A 23,361-nucleotide genomic window follows, 5' to 3' on the forward strand; every position below is an offset into this window, starting at 1 on the left:
GTAGTATACAAAACAGCATGGTACTGGCATAAAAACAGACACATAGACCAATGGAACAGAATAAAGAACTCAGAAATAAATCCACACACTTATAGTGAACTTATTTTAAACAAAATTGCCAAGAACATACAGGGGGGAAAGAACAATCTCTTCAATAAATGGTGCTGGGAAAAGTGGATGTCCATATGCAGAAGAATGAAACTAGAACCTTATCTCTTGCCATATACAAAAATCAAATCAAAATGGGTTAAAGAATCAAAACTAAGACCTGAAACTATGAAACTACTAAAAGAAAACACTCAGGAAATGCTTTAGGACACTGGTCTAGGCAACGATTTCTTGGGTAATAGCCCCAAAGCATAGGCAACCAAAGCAAAATTGGACAAATGGGATCATATCAAGCTAAAATGCTCCTGTACAGCAAAGGAAACAATCAACAAAGGGAAGAGATAACCCACAGAATGGGAGAAAATATTTGCACACTACCCATCTGACAAGGGATCAATAACTAGAATATATAAGGAGCTTCAACAACTCAACAGGAAAAAGTCAAATCATGTGATTAAAAATGGGCAAAGGATCTGAATAGACATTTTTCAAAAGAAGACATACAAATGGTCAACACATCAAAAAATGCTCAACATCATCAGTCATCAGAGAAATGCAAATCAAAACTACAATGAGATATCATTTCACCCCAGTAAAATGGTTTTTATCCATGAGACAGGCAATAATGAATGCTGGTGAGGATGTGGAGAAAGGGAAACCCTTGTACATTGTTGGAAGGACTGTAAATTAGTGCAACCACTATGGAGAATGGTATGGAGGTTCCTCGAAAAACTGAAAATAGAACCACCCTATGACGCAGCAATCCCACTGCCACGCATAATATCCAAATGATGGGAATTCGTTATATAGAAATGATACCTGCATTCCCACGTTTATTGCAGCACTATTCACAATAGCCAAGATTTGGAATCAACCTAAGTGTCCATCAGTCGATGAATGGATAAAGAAATTGTGGTACATATGCACAATGGAATATTACAGAGCCACAAAAAGGAATGAAATCTTGCCATTTGCAACAACATGGATAGAACTGGAGAACATTATGTTAAGTGAAATAAGCCAAGCACAGAAAGACAAATCTTGCATGTTCTCACTCACATATGGGAGCTAAATACTAAAACAATTGAGCTCATGGAGACAGAGAAGGAGGGTTACCAGAGGCTGGGAAGGGTAGCGGGGAGGGAGGGGTAAAGTGGGGATGGATCAATGGGCGCAAAAATACAGTAGATAGAATGAGCAGTATTTGATAGCACAACAAAGTGACTGTTATCAACAATAAGTTAGGGTACACTTTAAAATAACTAAAAGAGTGGACTTGGAATGTTCCTAACACAAAGAAATGATAAATGCCTGAGGTGGTAGACACCCTAATTACCCTGATTTGATTAATCCACATTGTATGTCTATATCAAAACATCACATATATCCTATAAATATATACAACTCTTATGTACCCATAATAAATAAAAATAAATAATTTTAAAAACAAGAAAGAAAGAAGTAAGAAATAGCACATATGATGAACGAGCAGAATTACTTGGTCTTCAGTGAAGAACATTTGGGCAGTTTGTTTGTGTGATGCTTTGAACGTTCCCCCAAAACTCATGTTGAAATTTAAGTGCCACTGGGAGGGCATGAAGAGGTGGGACCTGTAGTGGGTGATCGGGTCGTGAGGGCGGCACTCTCAAGCACGGGTCGATGCCGTTCTCATGGGAGTGGGTTTGTCATTACAGGAGTCGGCCCCTTTCTGTCTCACACACTCCCTTCCTCCCACGCAGCACCCTCGGCCACGTCCTGACGCAGCAAGGAGGCCCTCACCCCACCTTGGACTTCCAGCCTACAGAACTGTGAGCCAAATAAACCTCTTCTCTTGATGAAGTACCCAGCCTGTGGGATCCTGCTATAGCAGCAGAAGACAGAGACAGCCACACCAGCCGAGCAGCACCGGGCTTTACCTCTCGTGTTTCTGGATGAGGTGGGTCAGCTGAGCCGCAGCAGTGCTCAGAAGGCCTTGCACACGGGTCTCTGAGGACTGCAGGTTCTGCACCAGGTACTCTCTGTGGCCAAACCTTTTACTTAGATGATACCTCTTATTGGCCTGCAAAAAGTCCATTAACTCTTCTATATTATCCTGTTTGAAAAAAAATTGAGACAATATGCCTAGTTAAAGTTTAGAGAAAAATCTTTCTAGGTACTTAAAATATTACTTTTGCTTTCAGAAGAATATACACAGGAAAAGAAACACTGGGCTTAGCAACTTTAACCTCCCTGCCCATAACAAAAGTTTATGAGAAAATTATATACAAATGAGAAATGAGGGCTTTGAGAAGTGCAGTCGAGACCTAGATGCTAAAAGGTTATCAGTGCATCTTTACTGCCCTGGGAAATGGAACATAAATTTCACCCCGTCATCCTCTGCCCACGCACACACTCCCGCTGTGGAGCTCCTGCAAGTGCTGGGCACCAGGACAGGGTGAGCCGAAGCTCAGACGCCCATCAGCTATCAGCCCCAAGCCCCAGGAGCTCCACACACAGAGGAGACCACACAGGTGTGTGCACAAAGAGCAGCAAGAGTGTTCCTCACTCCACAAAAGGAACAAAACCCAACCAAACACAGGAGAGCAGTAACAACTAGCTTACATTGGGGGTTTTCTCTGCACCTAGCACTGGGCCAGAAGTGTTTCATTCCTCATCTAACTTACCTAATGAGACAATATTATTACTCCCATTTCACAGATGAAGAAACTGAGTCCACATCACACAACTGACAAATGGCTGAGCAGGGATTTGAACCCAGCAACCTAACTTAAGCACAGGGCCTGTGCTCTGACATCATCATAGGCTGCCTCCAAAAATCCAGCTCTAACCAGTAGACAGCAGTGAGACCAGCAGCAGCCGTAGCGTCATCCCAGGGATTGGCTTCGTTGCCTTTTTATCCGTTGGTGGAAATACTGTCCGTATGATGGATTACCAAGGGGATCAACGCTTTGTTCAACAAGAAACATATGGCACCAGGGACACCATCCTTCCCACGTAAAAGCTGTAACACCTCCAGCTCTCGGCGCTGAGAACTAGCGCCGTCCAGACAGTGAAAGCTGGATGGTCAGTCAGACATGGCCTAGCATTGCCCTGAGAATTACTGGTGACAGAATCCCTACAACAGGGAGTGGCAGCTGTGTCCCTGTTCTCCACAGCACTGGGGCCATGTGTGCCAGGTGATGTGAGTCTGTTAACACTAAGTAATGCCATGGAGTCTGAACGCCTACGAACACAACAGAATTCCTATGTTATGTCCTTTCCTTACAGTTTTAGTGGAAAAAACCTAGATCGCAATGGAGAGGCTAGCTCGCTCTCTTTATGTCCCGGGGCCTTCTGAGAGTGGCTCTCTCTTCCCAAGAGGCTGGCGACAATTACTTGGTTTCCTTCTGGGATGGCCCTGAGGGTCTCAGCCCTCACATACTGGGCCGGTGCTGGTCGCACGTCCCCAAAGGAGAGCCAGGGCCAGCCTTTGTCTCTGTCAGTGGTTAGGTGAATGCTGAGTCGCGTGGCCTCAACTCGGAGGGCCTACTCACAGACGTAGGGGGGCACCAAGGCTCACACCTCCTCCTCATCCTACGTGGTCTTTCACCCCTGCTTTGGCAGTGGTAGTAACAGAGGCTGGCTGCAAGCCTCGATTCACCCTGGGTGGATGCAGCTCGTTCTGCTGTGTGGGGAACCTACACTTCTAGTGCAAGGAGGGAATTTCAAAGAGGAAAATTTAACCATCAAGCCAACTTTCTAGAATGATTTTCACTTATAAAGATAAAACTGAAATAGCAGAGTGACTGCTACATCAGAAAAACACACTGCTCAAGAACCACAGGTTTACATTCGTAAAATGAACACGACACTGCACCGAGGAGCAAACCAACCCCTACGGACTTGAGTGTGCCAGATGATGCCCCAAATCCTCCAGCACCATCCAAAGGTGCCTTGCTGTTGATAAACAGAGACTGGCTCATAAACCGGAAGAGGCAGCCTGTCTAATGAATGACATCTGCATTTCTCAAATATTTTATTCACAGTCAAAACAGAAATTCCACAAAGTAAAGCAAGAGTTTGTTGTAACTGCCCTCACCCTCAGCTGGGCAAGCTGTCAGCACCCGTGATAACGCCAGAGACAAATGAAGAAGTGCATTCTTGCAAACCCCTGATGTCACTCTGCACGTGTGTGCGTGTGCATGCCCCTGTGCTTGTAAAATACTAATACTTCACGCAGGCCTCCTAAGAAATTCCACAGAAAAGCTGACAGTCTCAGATAAACTATTTTCACTATCACCTAAGAGATTATTCAGTCTGGATTAATAACATTCACACTCAAGCTTACACGCAAAAACACACGAATTCGTCCAGACATATCTAGACACAGATACTAAACCCTACATGCACATCAATACACACACATATGCATACATTTTTATACTGCTATATACATTAAACACGTTATATGTTATGCCAAGCACTCACTTTACATAAATCAGCTCATTAAATTTACATCACACCCCTGTGAGTGTGGGTACTCTTTTGTGCCCATCTTACAGGTGAGGAAACTAAGGCTCAGAGAAGTGAGGTAACTTGCTCAAGCTCACACAGCAGGTGACTGGTAGAATGGGCCAGCCTGAGTTCACAGCCTGTTTGACAAACCACCATCTGCTCTGCTTACTGAAAACTCAGTCACATACCAAGAGGTACAAGGAAGAGAAAGTTAGCTAATAGGTACATGGCACAAAAGGAGAGACAGGACTTAACCCTGAGAGAGAGGAGAAATTTACTGAAACAATTCAGGAAAACTACTCTCCCATCACCTTAAGCCTAATTTGAGGTATTACCTGTATTTCAGAATAATTCTCCAGCAACATTTTAGCTGCCTCTGGCTTCAATTCCCCTTTGAAAATAGCACTTTTTATCTGGGTAAAAAAGATGCTATGCAGTTCGTTTCTCTGGAAAACAGCCAGCTGTCTATGAGCCTTGGCGAAGTCTTCCTCTTGTTGCAAAGCGAGAGACTTCCTCAGGTGCTCCTGCTCCAGGCCGTGGAGGGTCCGCAGAAGGTTGTTGCACTCTGTAGCGGACTGTGGAGAGAAGAGGTAGCATATGAGAGACTAACATGCTGAACACGTATGCATACATGCATGAAATGCAATGTATATGTGCACATGTGCACACACAATGTGGACATGCACAATATGTATATGCACAGTGTGCACACACATGCAATGTACACATGCAAATGCACACACATGCAACATGTATGTGCATGTTGGACACTGCACACACATGCAATGTGTACACTCATGCATACACATGTGTGCACTCACAGGCAATGTGTTCATGCACACACAGGCAATGTGTGCATGCACACATGTACATTCATGCACAAATACCACATGCACATACATAAGGCACAAGTACATGTGCACCCACACAGTATATGCACATGCACGCAGCAACACACAGTGCACACATGTGCACACAGATGCACAGGCACACACCCACATTCACATAGAACACATACACACATGTACATGTGCGTGCACACACACACGCACACACACACAGTCCTAAGCTGAATATGAGAAGCTCCTGAGCCACAGCATATGCTGTTACAACCTGGCCTCCCTATTATCTTAATGTTTCCCAGAACAATCCCAGAGCAGAAAATTCAGAGGGGTGGAAATATGCAAATCCAACTGCCTGAGAATGGCCTGAATGGAAATCTTAAATATCAGTGGCTCCTGCTGTTAGGCCCACAAGATAATTGCCATTATCTTTCATTCTCTCTTCATTGGAGAGAAAAATGCCAGCAATCAGGCCGAGTGGAGATCCTCTGGGTAAAAGACAGGCAGAGAAGAGTGAAATGGCCACGTGGATGCCTGCGTATTACGTGGCCCTGTTTGAAGAAAGGACGGAAACTTGCCTCTACTGAGCTCCTGATGCAGCTACACCCCATCCCACCCTGCTGTTCTAAACTCCGTGTGGGCAGCAGAATTCTAGAAGTGGTCCTAAGATTCCCGGCCCCTGGTATACATGTCCTGTAAACTCGTGTCCTTTGAGTGTGAATGTAAATTTAATTGTGATGGGATAATCACCCCTGTGATGAGGTTTACGGCAAAGGTGAGGGTGTCTTGGTGTAATTAAGGTCCCTAATCAGTTGCCTTTGAGGTAAACAAAGGGAGCCCATCCCAGTGGGCCTGACTTCATCGGTGAGTCCTTAAAAGAGGGACTGGGCTTTTCCTGAAGATGCAGACCCACTCCTCCTGGCCTCAAAGAAACAAACTGCCACGTTTTTAACTGTCCGTGGAGAGAGGAAGCTTCTAGGAGCTGAGGGACTCAGACCTACACCCACAAGGACGTGAAAGCTGCAGACAGCCCGTGCAGCTTGGTCAGGACCCCCAGTGCCAGAGGAGGACAGGGCCCAGCTGAGACCTTCATTGCAAGCTGGTGACACCCTGAGTGGAGGTCCCAGTGAAGCTGTGCCCCGACGCCAGACCACAGGAATTGAGATAAGAAGTCACTAAGTGTTGGTGACCTGTTACCAGCAACAGAAAACCAACACCCTCCACTTTCCAGGGCAAGAAACACAAGCTCAGAGAAGTTAAGGGCCTTTCCCAAATTCCCCCCAGTGCTCAGGAGGGAAGGAAAGGTGCTGAAAGCCAATCTGCAGGCCCCAAGCTCTGAAACCACACGGGGGGTGGACAGCGCAGCACGCTGGTGGAGCGGGGGCCGGGCAAGGTCTCCCAGACAGCAGACACAGCCATCCCAGACGGCCAGCAGCCCCGGCCATGAGAGGCGGGAGGATGTGGGACCATGGCTGGGCCACGCCGGGCAGGCAGACGGGCTGTGATGCAGACAGGAAGGCCGCAGCTGCTCCAGGCTAAGGAAGATGGGACGTTCTATAACTGCCCTGAGTTCCCTGGGTTCAGTAAACAGTGTCAGCAGCTCCCCGTTTCCCAAGTCGCAGCCCCGCTCACCTCCCTCCCATTACCAGCGAAAGCCCATGGGAGTGACAGGCTCATTGTCTTTTTCTGTCTTTCCAGCTCCTTTCACGTACTTCTCAATTTTTTTAGAATCTGGGCCAGAAAAAGGAAGGATTATTTATTTAGAGCCTCCCAAGAAGTCTAATGGCCAACACATGACAGCACCTGTCCACAGGTGCTCCCAGCAAAGCCCATGGATAAGAAGAGCAGCGGCCACAGGGCTAGACGTGAGGGACGTCCCTGTGCCTCCCCCGGCCCTGCCAGGACCCATCCCAATGTCGATGGTTTGCCTGGGCCACCAAATAACAACTCAGCCTTTTTGAAAAGCTGATTTATAAAAAAGGATTGGATTAGACCTTCTGAGTCACTCTAGTGCAGAGAAATGGTATTCACAGCTGACTTGATCTAAATCAAAGAATGCAATTCACCAGCAACCACGAGGGTGACAGGACCCTGACTGTGGGCACTGCAGAGACATCCTGCCATGAGCGACTAGCTGGTGCCCAGTTAGGTCGGTTCCTCCATCAAAGTGACCTTCTCTTTTGACAGTATAGAATCTGACAAGTCCCAAACCTCAATTTATTTTAACTAATAGAAATGAAAAATGGGGTAAAATCCATTTAGCTTCTCACAGCTAAGACAAAAAGCACATACACACACACAAATCCTAAAATAAAATTTTCTGTCCTTGTTTAGAATTATGTCTCTGCTGAAGAATAAGGTATGAGGAAATGAAATATTTGTGTCATTGTGAAACACCCTCTCAAATAAATTTAGATGGGACCCCTATGCCCACTTCTTTCCTAAGGGGAGTTCAGACACTTGCAGAAATATGTTCAACCCTTAAACCTGTCCAACCTCCTGTGGCACAGATGGGAAAACTCAGCCGCAAGGCAGGGGATGCCCACCCCCAGGCCTGCCAGGCAGGGAAGGTCATGCATGGCAACAAGTGAGGTGGCCTGGGGTGAGAGGCACTAGGGAGTACTGGGGACTATGGCAAAGTATAGGGTAATCCCTGCCTGCGGGCAGCCACTATTCAGTCCACCAAAGGATATACAGGAATATGGGTCTAACATGGCCAAAGCTTCCCATTCTTTAAGGGAAGCTGGAAATTTGGCTTTTCTTATATAGTAAGTTTTATATTTTAAATATTGTCAACAAATGTACATTCACTCACCTCCAACTCCCTAGTGAACTTTCCAATTAAAAGGGACTTCTCAGGGGAGATAAGGCATGTGTACACTCTGGCTCCAAACACCTAGAAAAGCAACTTGTCCCATGGAGGGAGTCAGGGACACAGACCTTAGGGGAGGGTACCTGAATTCCAGTTTGAGAAGCATAAGGCTTGGTCAGGCTGTCGGGAGTAACTGCTCCGCACTGTGCTATGCAGTGTTGACTCTGCACCATAAAAAACGTGAGATCATGCTCAGGAAATTATGATTGTACTAAATTATACTCCCTGTACTCAATTTAGCAAGATAAGCAAATTGTAAAAATGCTTTATAAAAATAAATTCCAGAAATGATTAAAATGTAAGACTTCTTGCACTTAAGGAATCTTTTCCTTTAAGACAAAGATTCACAAAGGGGTTATGAAGATTCAGGCAGTACAGAGCAGGATTCGGCCTGGCCTCCTCTTCTTCAAGTAGCTGGGAAATGGCTGGGCACAGAAGACAGACCCCAGAGGGAGGACACAGCCTTGAAGTGCCAGCGATTGGTTGCAGGAAGCTGGGTCACAGGGCACTTGCCCTCTGAGCCTCAGTTTTCCCATCTCCAGGTAGAAGAATTCCACATATTCTACGCCACGGGCTCTGTTAAAGATAACATTGGATTAGGGACCATGGTAAGCGCTCCCACTGGGCTGACACTGTGCCAGGCAGTGACTGCAGTACTACACAAGCATCCACTTACTCATTCTCACAACAGCCCTCTAAGCAGGCACCATTATGCTCCCTATTGTAAGGTTGTGGAACTAGACCAGGGTGACTGAGCAATGTGACTTCCAGAAGAACACAGTGAGGCTCCAACCCCAAGCAACCTGCTCTTTGTGTCTATACCCTCACTGCTCTCCCTGGGGCCTCACAATGGAGAAACGAGTGGAAATGGCAGGGAATTACACAGGTGTCTGAATACGGACAAATCCCATCTCTACACTGATGACAGGCAGCTCTCTGTATCCATGGGCTCCAGATCCGTGGATTCGACATCCAAGGATCAAAAACATATTTGGAAAACAAATGGATGGTTGCGTCTGTACTGAATATGTACATACTTTTTTTCTTGTCATTATTCCTTAAACAAAACAGTACAACAATTATTACGTAGCATTTACATTGCGTTAGGTATTTTAAGCAATCTAGAGATGATTTAACGTATACAGAAGAATTGTGTAGGTTATATGCAAATACTACGAATTTTATTTCAGGAACTTGAGCATCTGCATATTTTTGGTATCCAAGGAGTGGGGGAGGGGTCCTAGAGCCAATCCCCTGCGGGTTCTGAGGGATGACTGCACTGGAATTCCTGACTTTACTCAAAAAAGCTGATACTGCTCATCTTGCTTTTCTTTTTAAAAACTAATTCTTGATGGAATAATACATCCAAAATATTTTCATGCATTTTATTTCAAGATGACTACAATATATTACAGATGATTATGATGCAGTCTGCAGTCCTATAAAATGGAGTGGCTTGCACAGGCTGGAGGGGAGCTAGTTCTACTAGCTTTTATACCTTAGACACTATTTTTGGAAGCAGATTGGCTCAAACAAAGCAACCTGTCTCTGGACAGAGTGACCTAGGAGATTCACAGCGATGATGCCTGCTCACGGACGCCAGCCAGCAGCTGTGGGGGGAGGCGGGGAGCGGCTGCAGAAGAAAAGCCCCGGGGAGGGCGGGTTGGGAGGCCCCGGAGAGGGCTGCGGAGCCCTGCGTCCTTCAGGCCTCTGCATAGAAAAGCATTGCCCCAGGCAGACTTTTGGTAGCAAAGCATTGGAAACATTTGAGATGCCCCAAAGGATAGGATGGGTTCACATGGTACCCCCAAGGGCTGCAACCTGCGACTGCTGGAGGGGGCAGAGGAGGCAGTGTGGCCCCGCAGTCAGGGCACGCCGCCTGGGAGCGTCTCGGCCCCACCTGCCGTCCTTGGGCAGGTGAACGTCTCTGCATCTCAGTTCCCTCACCTGTACAATGGGAACCTCTCAGTCCCTACCTCACTGAGTTGGTGTGAACATTTATTGGCTCCGCATAATGTGCTTAGCACAATGCCTGACCCAAAGTGGATGCTAAGAAGGAGCTGTTATTATTACACACCATATTTTTCAGGAGTATTTAATAAAACCAGAAAATGTTTATGCTGTGATGGAAACAAAAACAAGCAAGATGTGCAATTACACGAACTGCATGCACCTTATTCATAAAAAGATATATACAGCAAAAGGCCGAGGTGTACCCCGGAATCTGAGGGCCACAGGGAAGCTGCGCCCACCTGCGTGCAGGGACAGCACACAGCAGGAACTCGGGAACCGGCCGAATGACGACCCTCTGCCACCGAGTGGTGACATGGGCTTCACTAGCTGTTTTTCAGGGCTTTTCCTTTTAGGCTTTGGGACTGGAATCAGCACACTTTTCTGTAAAGGGCCAGATAAATATTTTAGACTTTGTAGGCCACATAAGGTCTTTGTCACATATTCTTTGTTTTTTGTTTGTTTGTTTTTTACAACCTTTAAAAATGTAAAAACAATTCTCAACTAGGGGGCTACACCAAGGTAAGCACGGGCTCAGGAGTGCTCATTGTTGACCACCACCTTCAAATATGTTCTAAGCCTCCCTTGTTGAACATGTATTATTTTTACAGGACAAAAATGATAAATTTAGGAAAGAAGAGAAAGAGAGAGACGATAGGATCCTTTAAGGGCTGAACCACTGAAGAGTCTATTCAATGCACTCTTCCCGAGGGGACACATGCACTCTGACACCACAACCCTCTGTAAACCAGGCCCTCCGCGGACATGCTCAGCCGTGAATGAAGCCTCTCTACTCTCGCTCTGACCTCTCCTGACACTGTAAACATATCTCTATTATAACATGGCTGAATGATGTCTCATTTTTATATCTTTCATAGACTATAAATTCTTGAATGCAAGAACCATGTCTTATTGTTCTCTGTACCTTCCCTGCCTAGCCCAGTGCCTGAGAGACAATAAGTACCCAATAAATGCTTGCTAAATCAATATGGATGGAGGGGTGGGTGGGTGGATGGATGGGGAGACGGATGGTCGGATGGGTAATGGGTGGATGGATGGGCAGGCGGGTGGATGGATGGGCGATGGGTGGATGGATGGGCAGGCAGGTGGATGGATGGCCAGGTGGGTGGATGGATAAGTGACAAATCCCTGAGAGGAAGGGAAGAGGTGAGGAAGGCGCACTTGCCTTTCAGAGCTGCCTTACCCTTTCACTAGCACGCTTCAGCAACTCTTCTGCTTCCTCCATGGCCACCATCTCTCTCTGGTACTGGTTGTCTGTCTTCTTTCTTGTTTCTAGGTCGCATTCAGCCATCAATGCCACCATCTTCCGATCATACTCCTCTTGTATTTCATTTTCCAGCAACAGAAACTGCTTTTTGAAAACAGCTCCCATCCTCCTCTCCACCTGGGGTGAGAGGTGGCCACCGCTGGTGAGGGTTTTCAGTAGAAGAGCAATGATATCCTTGCTGATTTGGGCTCGACAGGCCTCCAGGTCTGCATCTGCTCGATTCAGGGTTGCAATCTCCAACCTGGGAAACACAAAAGTCAAAAGAATTTTATTACACGGAATTGCAGCAGAAAACAAAGTTTCCTCAAAGCTCAGAGGTTTTACACTATTTGTAGGTAGGGCCTTTCTTTCTTCCTTTTTTCCTCCCTGCCTTCTGCTCCATGCAGTGATTGAAGGCCAGTCACTAAATTAGCATATCCTTACTTAATAAATCTGTAAGGTACCATGCTATGAACAATAAGGAGTATAACTAATATAAGACATGTTCTCTGTCAACAAGTGACAAGTCAACAGTAACAAGGAGATCAAGGTAAAAACAATGGGTAGTTAATATATTTGAACAATTTAAAAATAAAGTTTGTTTTACTTTATTCCAATAACAACATACTTCTAAGTAATGAAGAAATATATGAGTGACTCTGGCTGTAAAGAAGACATGGAGGATGTTGCAAGTTCTCTATCAGGGATAAAACTATTCTACCTTCAAATTATTCTACCTTCAAAACTAGAAGCTAATGTAATGAGACAAGAGGATCCTTAGGGCAGTGAAATTATTCTGTATTGTGCTACAGTGGTGGATACATGTCATTATACATTTGTCAGAACCCATGGGATGTACAATACTAAGAGTGAACCCTAATGTAAACTACAGACTTTGAGAGATAATAATATATCAATGTAGGTTCATAGATTATAACACATGTACCACTCTGGTGTGGGATTTCAATAGTTTGGAGGGCTGTGCACATATGTGTTGGGGGGTATATGGGAAATCTCTATACTTTCTACTCAGTTTTGCTGTGAACCTAAAACTGCTGTAACAAATGAAGTCTATTAAAAAAAAGTACTAGATTTTGAAAAAAAAATCCATTTATGGACATGACAATTCAATGTAATGATAACTAAATCCCATCCTATCCTAGATGGGATCCCAGAGCAGAAAAAGGACATTAGATTATGAACTGTAGAAATCTGAATAAAGCCTGGACTTTAGTTAATAACAATGTATCCATATTGGTTTGTTAATTGTAACAAATGTAAGATACTAATAGAAGTTAACAATAGGGGAAACTGGGTGTACGATATATGAGAACTCTACTTTATCTTCTCAATTCTTCTGTAAACTTAAATATGCTCTAAAAATAAAGTCTTCTTGAAAAATATTTATGAGATACTTCACAGGGTCACAGTGTTCTGAAACTTGATTGTGGTGGTGGCTGCACCACTGTATACACTAAGTGACACATCACACTGCACTCTTAAAATGGGTGACATTTTATGGTATATTACTTATCCCTCTATAAAGCTGGAAAAAGATACACGGGGAAAATTAATTTATGTTCATGGTAGAAAATATGGAAAATAAAGACAAATAGAAAAAGACTTCATTCACTTTGAGCTCATCATGCAATGAGGCCCAGTGGCTCAAGCCTACAATCCCAGCACTCTGAGAGGCCAAGGTGGGAGGATAGCTTGGGGCCAGAAGTTCGAGACCAGCCTGTGCAACATAGCAAAGGCCCCATCTCTACAAAAAAATTTAAAAATTTTTGGGAGTGGTGGCACGTGCCTGTAGTCCCAGCTACTCAGGAGGCTGAGGCCAAAAGTTTGAGGTCAGTTATGAGCCACTGCACTCCACCCTGGGTGATAGAGTGAGACCCTGTCTCAAAACAAAACAAAACAAAACAAAAGAACCAATGCAGGCATTATTTTGTTATATTTTCTTCCAGTTTTTTCTATGTATATTTTTTCCATAAATACACACTACTTTCATAGATACAAGTACAATTTTATCCCCTTTTATTCAATTAACATTGCTACCGGCATCTTCCAGTGGTATTTAAAAACTAAACGTTTCCTTTATAATGTTTTCAAAATATTTCACCATGTCACGCACCATCATTCAATTGATTATTCCGTTGTTGCACATTAGGGTTACTTGCAAATTTCAAAATCTAAAATAACCCTGAAACTGCTGAAAGCTCAGCTTTCTGCAGAGCTCTTGATACTTACAGTCATTTTCTCAGTACAGTTTCCCACAAAAGGAATCACTGGGTCAAATGTCAGCAACATTTTTAAACCTCTTGGGACATCCTGCCAAATTGCCTTCCAGAAGAGTTCCCCAGCAATACATTCAGATCCTTACTTGATACCCCACCCTCTACAATGTCAAAAAATCCTTGATAATTTGATAGGGAAAAAAATGGCAGGTGATTATAAAAATATGTGTTTTAAGAAAACTATTATAAAATTTTCAAGCATTTAAAAGTAGACAGATAGTATGACTCCCACATTGCCCAGCTTCAAAAATTGTCAATATTTATCACTCTTGCTTTTATCTACTGCCTTTAATGTGCGTTTGAGCATTTGCAAGCAAATCTCAGATTTGGCATTTCACCTGTCAACACATCAGCGTGCATCTTTAACTGCCAAGGAGCTAGATAGGTAGGTAGAGAGACAGATAGACGTGTACATGTCTAGCTACCTACCAATCTATTTGCATGTATACACGTGTCTATTTTACCTAATCTTGCCGCTGAAGAGTGGCAAAATATACTACCCCCAAATGTGCTATTCTGGCATACTGACTCTCTTAAGTTAAAGGCAAAAACCAATCAACCAGCCAGCAGGTGTAAGAAGATCACTCTGACCTTCATGCTGTTTCTTAAAAGCAGACGGACAAAATTCCCATGTGAAAGATGCCTTTGCTGTACTAGGAGGAAACCAACATTCTCATCACCGAGGAAGGGAAACTGAGACCAAGAGAATTCTGTACAAACAGACCTTGTTAAGATAATTACCTTGCAGGAGCCTTACCACATAATTTAGCTCCTCTTTCACAACTTGCTATTCTTTGTCCAGTTCTGTATATAACAGTTCAACTCTAACTGCTTTTCTGGGTCTTCATTTCCTCACAAGGGCTCTGGTGTCACATAAATCATATGTTAAACTCGCCTGCTTTTCTCCTTGAATCTATCTTATGTCAATTTAATTCTCATGCCCAGCCTGGGACCCTAAGAGGCTGGTGGTACAGTCTGACTCCCTATACTGCCATTATTGTATTAAAAATATTTAAAATAACCCCAATAATTAATAACATCCAGTCATCAGTCATTACTCAAACTACCTCAAGTGTCTCAAAAATGTCTTTTTACAGCTAAAAGTTTAATTCAAGAACCAAACAATATACCATGATGTCAGCTAAGTTCACTTTAACCTGTAACATCCTGGCATTCCATTTTTTCTTCCATAGCATGGATTTGTTGGAGAAACCAGGCCATGAGTCCTGCAGAACGTCCCACGTTCTGGACTTGGCTGATGGCTTCCACAGAATGTCACTGTCCCTCTCTCTACCTCCTTCCTGTATTTCCTGTATACTAGTAATTAGATCTAAGGTCTTGATTAGTCAATTTGTTTTCCAATTTTTTTGAGTTTTTTTAATTGAAATAAAATATACATATACAATTTACCATCTTCACTGCTTTTAAATGTACAGTTCAGTGGTAATAAATACATTTATATTCCTTTTTTTCCCCTTCATTCTCCCTTCCTCCTCTCCTTCCTGGCCTCTGGTTACCACCAATCTACTCCACCTTCATGAAATCCACGTTTTTAGCTCCCACGTACGAGTGAGAACATGCAGTGTTTGTCTTTCTGTGCTTGGCTTATTTCACCAAAGGTAGCCTGCATTTCCATCCATGTTGCCACAAATGACAGGGTTTCACTCTTTTTTATGGCTAATGATACGTCATTGTGTATATATATCACACTTTATCTACCCATCTGTTCATGGGTACTTAGATTGATTCCATGTTTTGGCCACTGGGAAGATTGCTACAATAACCATGGGAGTGTAGATATCTTTTTGATTTCCTTTCTTTTGGATATAAACCCAGTAGTGGAACTGCTGGATCATAGGGTAGTTCTGTTTTTAGTTTTCTGAAGAACCTCTACACAGTTCTCCACAGTAGCCGTATAAGTGGAACTCTGTGCTTCCTGTAGGTTCATACTATGGGGTAATGCTAAGATGGACTCATAAGCCCAAGTAGTGCCAACATGACCCCTGTATCACAATATTTCCTACCAACCTTTCACCTAACGCTTAGAGCACCCATTTCTAATTGTTACCCAAATACCTGATTTCATTGGTGTTTAAAAAATGTACATTTTTATCATATCTTCTGCATTTTTAAGCTGAGATTCTTCAAAAAGAAAAACTGTCATCAACAATTCAGATACTCTGACATAAAGTTCATAAATAGGAGAGATGTTTGATTCTTTCCTTTATATTTTATCAGTTTTCTAATTAAAGAGTTAGTATCATAGCAACCTCTAATGGTAACAAATGAGTTTGGATTGGTTTGTTTATTGGCTTGTTTTGTTTTAGTATGAGGGCAAAAGGTTAACAAAACTTTTCTCAACTCCCTGAGAATCTGAGCTTTGGTTAATTCTTACCCAGAAAACTCATGAGAGGAAGATCATCAAATATGTTACCAGGCAATACAGCTTATGGTAAAAATGATGCCTGATTGGCAAACTACATGAGGACAGCAGAGACACATAAATAAACCATAAATGCCTAATAGGGATGCCATACTTTGTACTTCCCTAAGGCAGGTAACTCTTGGAACTGGGCATGTCCCTTGGAAGCTATGCCTGTGAGTTGTTACAAGAGATATTGGCACCTGTGGGCTTGGAAGCTTGTAAGCCAGGAAGACTCCTACATCTGTCTGGTGTAGACTACATCTCCTTGCACCAGAGCTATGTCACCTGGGAAGAAAATACCTCCTGAACACTGCAGTGTGACCTGTGATGAAGACACCCACAGGAGAAGAATACCTAACACTGTCCTCCCAGCAAGCTGTGTCGCAGCCCTCAAACCTTCAGAGCAGATGGGGCCAGGTGTGGCCTGTAGGAGTCTCTTGAGTCTAAAGGTTTAGCTGAACCTGGAGCGCCCCCTGCCTCTGCATGATACCACTATGAAATTGCAGATTTTTATATATTTGGTGGGTTTTGATCCACTGCACTCATTCTTTTTGATGGAAAAATTTTGCCATCTTAGATCAAAATGGCTCCCGTGTCCTTTGGACACCACCCAATTAGTCTAGTTTTAACAGCTCATTCCACTCACTTCTTTCATTTTCTCAACAAGGACTTACCAAACTTATGGCTGTGCAAGCTTTGCAGGTTACAAAGCAAAAAAGAAACACAAGAGGTGCTTCAAGGGAGTGTGTGCATGGTTAAATGTCAAATGAACTAAACAGTGTTGCACAAGTTCAAAAAACAAAATTACTTCTCTACTCTGAGACAGACAAAGTACAGGGTGCCCCCAAAGTCACCATACATAGGGAAAATGGGAAATTGTAGCTAATATTTACAAAATATTCATTACAAAATTTTTCCTTTGTATGGAGACTTTTGGGACACCCTGTAGATTTCACACCTTTAATGAAGCCTTATTTTGTAGGCAGAATAATGCCCCCCCAAGATGTCCACATCCTAATCCCCCCAGAATCTGTGAACACATTGGGTTTCACAGCCAGGGGGAATTAAGGTAGCTCGTCAGCTGACCTTGAGCTGCAGAGCTCCAGAGCAAGGGTCTGTCAGACTGGAAGAGGAGTCGGAGAAGGCACGTGAGGAAGGAGGTGGAGGCAGCTGTGATGACATCAGCTTTGAGGACAGAGGAAGGGTCCTGAGCTGGTGAATGTCGGCAGCCTCAAGAAGCTAGGAAAGGCAAGGAAGTGGGTTTCCCTACAGCTGACGTGGTTTGAATTGATGCCTAATGGATGCACATATTTTCAGAGTACACGTGACAATTTAGTACATTCATATAATGCATAAAGATCAAATCCGGGTAATTGGGATATCCATCACCTTAAATATTTGTCTTTACGTTTGAAAAATTATAATGAATTTTCCAGCTATCACCCTACTGATCCATCTAGAGCTGATGTCTTGATTTTTGCCAAATGCGACCCATTTTGGGTTTTGACCTCCAGACCTATAAGATATTTGTGTTGCTTTAAGTCACCCAGTCTGTGGTCATTTGTTTCAGCTGAATAGGAAACAATACACCTTCACCTGACTACTCCATCCATCAATCATTGGCTAATTTATTAAGTTATACAAGAAAACGTGTCGCTCGTGAGGGGAACTGCAGGTGACTTACAGGTGCTTTATCACTGCTTTGCTGTCAGACCACTTACCAGCTAAGGGACACGAGTACAGAACTTAGTTTCCTCACACAAGCATAATGAGGGCCACCCTCCTAGACTGCGGTTCAGGCTTAAAGGAGATAAGAAATATGAAACACACAGCATAGTCCGGCATTTAGAAATAACAGCAGTTTCCTCACTCTCCCAGAAGACAGGCTGCTAAAACAGAGTCAGTGCCCTCGGCTCACCCTCTCCAATTGCCTGGGATGACAGGAAAGACAATCCCATAGGCGCTTTCTGTTGTAACAGCTTTAACGTTAATCACTATGAATAAACTGTCAAAAGCGGCAATGATGAAAACTGTCAGGGTGTTCCAACACCACAAAAGAAAAAACAAAAATGTCCTTTTAAATTGATTAAAATAACACACTGCTAATAAAACTAACTTGCATCTGTTAATTTCCCAAATACCTGCAGAAGAGGAAAATAAATATTAAGAATTCATCATTTACATACAAGATTGGGTCCATTGGAGAAGAGGTGAATTTCCATTGCCCCCTATGGCATTTTAAATTATTCAGACAACAATGAAATACACATATTTTTCCATTCCCCAAACATTCCCTAATGACTCCATGAAATAGAGACATTCTGGGTTACATATGCAGAGCTCTGATTCTTAAACAGAACTACTTCTAGCAACTTCGACAGCTTGGCAAAGTTTGCAGGATTCACCCACTGCTTTCCCAGGGAACATTCATTATTTTTCAGGTCATGAAAGTGTCAATATATGCCTGGACCCGTTTTGCTATGTATACAAACTGTACAAGTGACATTCCTCTTGTAAGTGACCAACTTCACACAGGAGTGTAGAACCATGTTCAGCACCTAGGAAGCACTTAATAAATGCAAGCCATTCAAACTTATGCAGAGACCAGCCCATGCTCACATCTTTCTAAGAGAAACAGTACTGCTTAAACTATCCAAGCACTGATTAATACTTCAATTAGCTACTGATGATGAAAAAAGAAAGAGAATGACATTAATAACCTTTTTCTTATTTATTTCATATAAAATTAATCAAGTTCTCACCAAATGGCAAGCAAGGGGTCAGAACCAAATAGGATAGAATTTGATATACAACGCAGTAAGTGTTCTGAATGTAAAAGAGGGCTCAATAATCAACATGAAAGATAATTAAGTCAGAAGGAAAACTAAATAGCCATGGCCAGTTTTTACAATATTAAGCTGGCATCTTTAAGGTAGCTGGTGTAAGCATAACAGACTCCCAAACTAATGCACTCTTAGTGAAACTGGAATTTTCCTCCTCAGAAGCTAATTTCGACAGGCACATAATACTGTAAAATTCTGTCCTGGAACCTGAAATCATGTTTATATGCTGTCGATTTGAGGGCATGGACAACAAACGTTTGGATGGAAAATATGTCCTGAGTATCTTCACTGTCCAACTTGTCATCACAAGTTAAATCAGTAAAAACAGTCACCATATATGAGCGAAATATCAGTAAGACTCGTGATAAAGCATCACGTTTTATTTTGGTATAAACTTCGACTGTAGGGTACAAGAGGCCAGCAGCTTGCACCTTGCCTCACTGACGTTTTTCCTCTTAAAGATTTCTAGGTTTAGAAGTCAGATTGGGCCTTCCTTCTCCAGGCCTTGAGCTCCCCCTAAAGGGAGTGCAGATGCAGACAGATGCCCCAGCCCCTCCCATCCTGGGCCTTCCACTTCACGGCCCCCTCCACTCACGGGCCAGCCCCCGCAGGACAGTCAGCTCTGAACAGGCAAGAAGAAGCCAGACTTCCTCTCTCTGCTTCAAATCCTCCCTGCGCTTCCACGGATCCCTTCTACGCGCACAGACCACGTTTCCCGGAGCTGGTGTTGCACGGCATCCAGAAACACGGACCCGGGAGTCGTATCAACATGACTTCTAATTTCAGCTTCACTGCTTAGGAACCGAGTGAGCTCAGGCGAGTCAGCCACATCTCTGAGCCTAGATTCCCTGTTGGTTAAGTGAGAATATCATCACCCACGCCAAATTAGGGTCACCGAGATGATTAATAATAGTGCCTCATATGATCAGGCTTTGTTTTAATAGCTTTACATACAGTAAGCCATTTAATACAGCAATCTTATCACGTAGGTCGGTGGTCCCCAACCTTCTTGGCACCAGGACCGGCTACATGGAAGACAAGCCTTCCACGGATGGGGGTGGGGGGAGTAGGGTGATGGCCCCAGGATGACCCAAGCACACCATTCACAGTGCAAACCTCTCTGCCAACGACAATCTGCACCTGCGGCCGCTCCCCAGCACCTGCAACCCAGCTCCAGCCCAGATCATCAGGCACCAGACTCTCGCAAGGAGCACAGCCTAGATCCCCCACTTGTGCAGTCCACAGCAGGGTTCACGCTCCTGTGAGAATCCAGTGCAGGAGGCGGAGCCTACGCGGTGACGCCAGTGATGGGGAGCGGCCACAAGGGAAGCCTCGATCACCAGCTGGCCCACCTGCCCGCCGCCCACCTCCCGCCACACAGGCCCTGCCCGCAACAGGCCGGTCTACGGCACTGGTCCGAGGCCCCAAGCGTTGGGGACTGCTGAGGTAGATGATTCACTTCTTTTTTAGAGGTGAAGAAACTGAGGCACAGAAAAATTAAAATACCTTGTTGAAAGTCACATAACTACTAACTGGCAGAGTTGGGATTTGAACCCATGACATGACACTACAGAGTCTTTGCTCTACCCTCTGCCCTACTGCCTCAAAACAGCATGAACAAAGCACTTAGCCCAGTGCCTGGCACAAAACAGATGCTGGAAAATGTTCTTCTCATTGTTGCAGTTGTCATGTCTGTCATAGTCTTCCCTGATATCATTCTTTATAGAAAAGAAAAAAAGATGCAGGGAAAACAAAACAAACACATGGATGGATGGGTGGAGGAAGGAAGAAAGGAAGTGGGGAAGGAGGTAAGGGTAAAAAGATAGGTGGGTGGGTAGGTGGATGGATAGATGGATGGATAAATGGATGAACTGATGAGTGGGTGGATAGATGGGTAGGTGGATGAATGAGTGGGTGGGTGCTTAAGAAGAATGGAGGCTGAATGAGTGTGTGGATGGATGGGTGGAAGGATGAATGATGGATAGATGGGTGGGTGGATGGATAGGTGGGTGTGAATGGATAGGTAGATGAATGGAGGGAAGGAGGGATGGATATTGGATGGATAGATGGATGGATGGGTGGGTGGATAGATGAATAAATGGATGTATAGATGGGTGGGTGGATAGATGGGTGAATGTATGGATGGGTGGGTGGATGGATGGTGGATGGGTGCATGGATAGACGATGGATGGATGGTGGATGGATGGGTGTATGAATTAATGGATAGATGGGCAAATGGGTGAACTGGTAGGTGGATGGGTGAGCGGCTAGATGGATTCCCTGCTAGGTAGTCTCCCAGCCTTTGCTGTGCACATCCACAGTACTGAGAAGCTAATTGCCTCTCCAGGTATGCTTTTCCAGTGTAGGAGAACTCAGATAGCTAGCAAGGTCTTCTTCATAATTAGCTAACATTCACCTCCCTAAAATTTCCATCACAGTCCCATGTTCCACTGTCTTCTCCACAACAACCTTACAGGTATCTGGTAATTGTGATCAAGTGAACACAAAATATCTAAAATCCAGGCTAAGCAGCCTTGGGCAGATGACACAGAGCTTCACAGGCCATGGTGGGGATTAGGGTTTTACCAAAGAATTCTCAGGTTCGTCTTCAGAGGTATGGCTTAGGGCGCTGTATTAGTTTTCTAGGGCTGGTGTAGCAAAGTATTACCAAACAGATGGCTTAAAACAATAGAAATTTATTCTCTCACAAATCTGGAAGCCAAAACTCCAAAATCACAGTGTCAGAAGGGCTGGTTCCTTCTCAGGGCTCTGAGGAATCCAGCCTCTAGTGGATTCCAGCAATCCTGAGCTGTGGCTGCATCATTTCAATTGCTGCCCCATCTTCACATGGAATTCTTCCTGAGTGTCTGTGTCCGAAGTCCCCTCTTCTTCTGAAGACACCACTTACACTGGAGTAAGGCCAACTCCAATGACCTCCCCTTAGCTGGATCACACCTGCAAAGATTCTACTGCCAAATCAGGTCACATTCACTGCTACCAGGGCTTAGGATTTCACCGGATCTTCTTGGTGATACATAATTCAACCTGCAGCAGCACCCCTGAAGGACCACAGTCCTCCTCATCAAAGGCTGTACAAGAAGAGACGGGGTGGCCTTCTATTAGGCATGCCAGGAAGACTATTTCTGCGCTGGCTGAGAATTTAGGCCAGATGACCTTTAAGATCCTTTGCAGCATCAAGATTCTATTTTCCTAGGAAGGTGAAACTCACTTTATACTCAAAGTTAGCTATTAGCTGAGGACCTGGGAAAACGCTATTTCCCATAAAAGGGGTGAGGCCCCGGTAAAGTCTTTTCCCTTGGAGAGAAAAAAGGCATTAGGTAAAAGGGAAATCTGGACAAAGCAGGAACTGTAGCTCACATAATAATGTCTCCGTACTGGCTCACTGGCCGTAACAGAGGTCGCATGCTAGTGTGAGCTCGTAAGAGAGTGGACGCCGGGCGGGGCATGTGGGAACTCTCTGAAGTACCTTCTCAATTTTTCTGTAAATCTAATACTGTATTAAAAAACCTACTGGGGCAAAGGCAATACATGTAACCTAAACATTTGTACCCCCGTAATATGCTGAAATAAAAATAAATAAATAAATAGTCTATTAAATAAGCAAAACGCAGACCTGGACCCCACGACCGTGCCGGGGAGAGACAGCCCCCCCCACCCCCACTCTCCAGCACAGAGACGCCAAGAACTCGGAGCTCAGGCGGGGACCGGAAACAGGAGGCTGGCACAGCAGAGAAGGCGAGCCCAGGGACGCCCTGCCTCAGAGATGCCATTTGCGAGGAGACAGGGGACTCTGGGGAGCCCCTCTTTGACAGAAGAAGTAGGGCACACACGTGGATGCCCCCAGGTTCCGGGCCCACACTGCCAGAGCAGGCCTCTCACGGGGGATGTCTCTGCTGCACTCACAGCCTTGGGTTTCAAACTTGGTAGGGAGTTCCCAAGACTGCCCGCCTGCCCTCTTCCGTGTGCCCAAGCGTCCCCTCCAGTCCTTGGTGGGCAGCAGCAGGACAAGCTGGGGCTGAGGGCATGATGGCTGGTGTGGCCGGGGATCTGCTTGTTCCCAAATCCCGCACTGTGCCCGGAGCTGGACACCCCCATGTGGAAGCTGGGGAGGCAAGCTTGACTGGCGGGGTTGGAGTCACGTCCAGAGGCTTAGAGGCCCCCACCCCGCCCCGTGCCGCGTCG

General features: G+C 44.6%; 1 protein-coding gene across 4 annotated transcripts in view; it reads right to left on the reverse strand.

Moving 5' to 3' along the window:
- The window catches only part of EVC2 (EvC ciliary complex subunit 2), a 130,365-nt gene that overhangs the window by 53,477 nt on the left and 53,527 nt on the right, over positions 1–23,361 (reverse strand). For 2 of the 4 annotated variants that reach the window (XM_045528267.1, XM_045528265.1), the window contains exons 5-8: positions 11,531–11,855; positions 8,400–8,480; positions 4,938–5,177; positions 2,025–2,200 (exon numbers count right to left, since the gene is read on the reverse strand). In XM_045528267.1, coding sequence (XP_045384223.1) covers positions 2,025–2,200; positions 4,938–5,177; positions 8,400–8,480; positions 11,531–11,855 — 822 coding nt within the window. The remainder of the gene's footprint in view (positions 1–2,024; positions 2,201–4,937; positions 5,178–8,399; positions 8,481–11,530; positions 11,856–23,361) is intronic. The other 2 variants (XM_045528269.1, XM_045528268.1) reach the window with 1 other exon arrangement.

This window comes from Lemur catta, chromosome 17 (genome assembly GCF_020740605.2).
Source record: "Lemur catta isolate mLemCat1 chromosome 17, mLemCat1.pri, whole genome shotgun sequence".
Lineage (NCBI taxonomy): Eukaryota > Metazoa > Chordata > Mammalia > Primates > Lemuridae > Lemur > Lemur catta.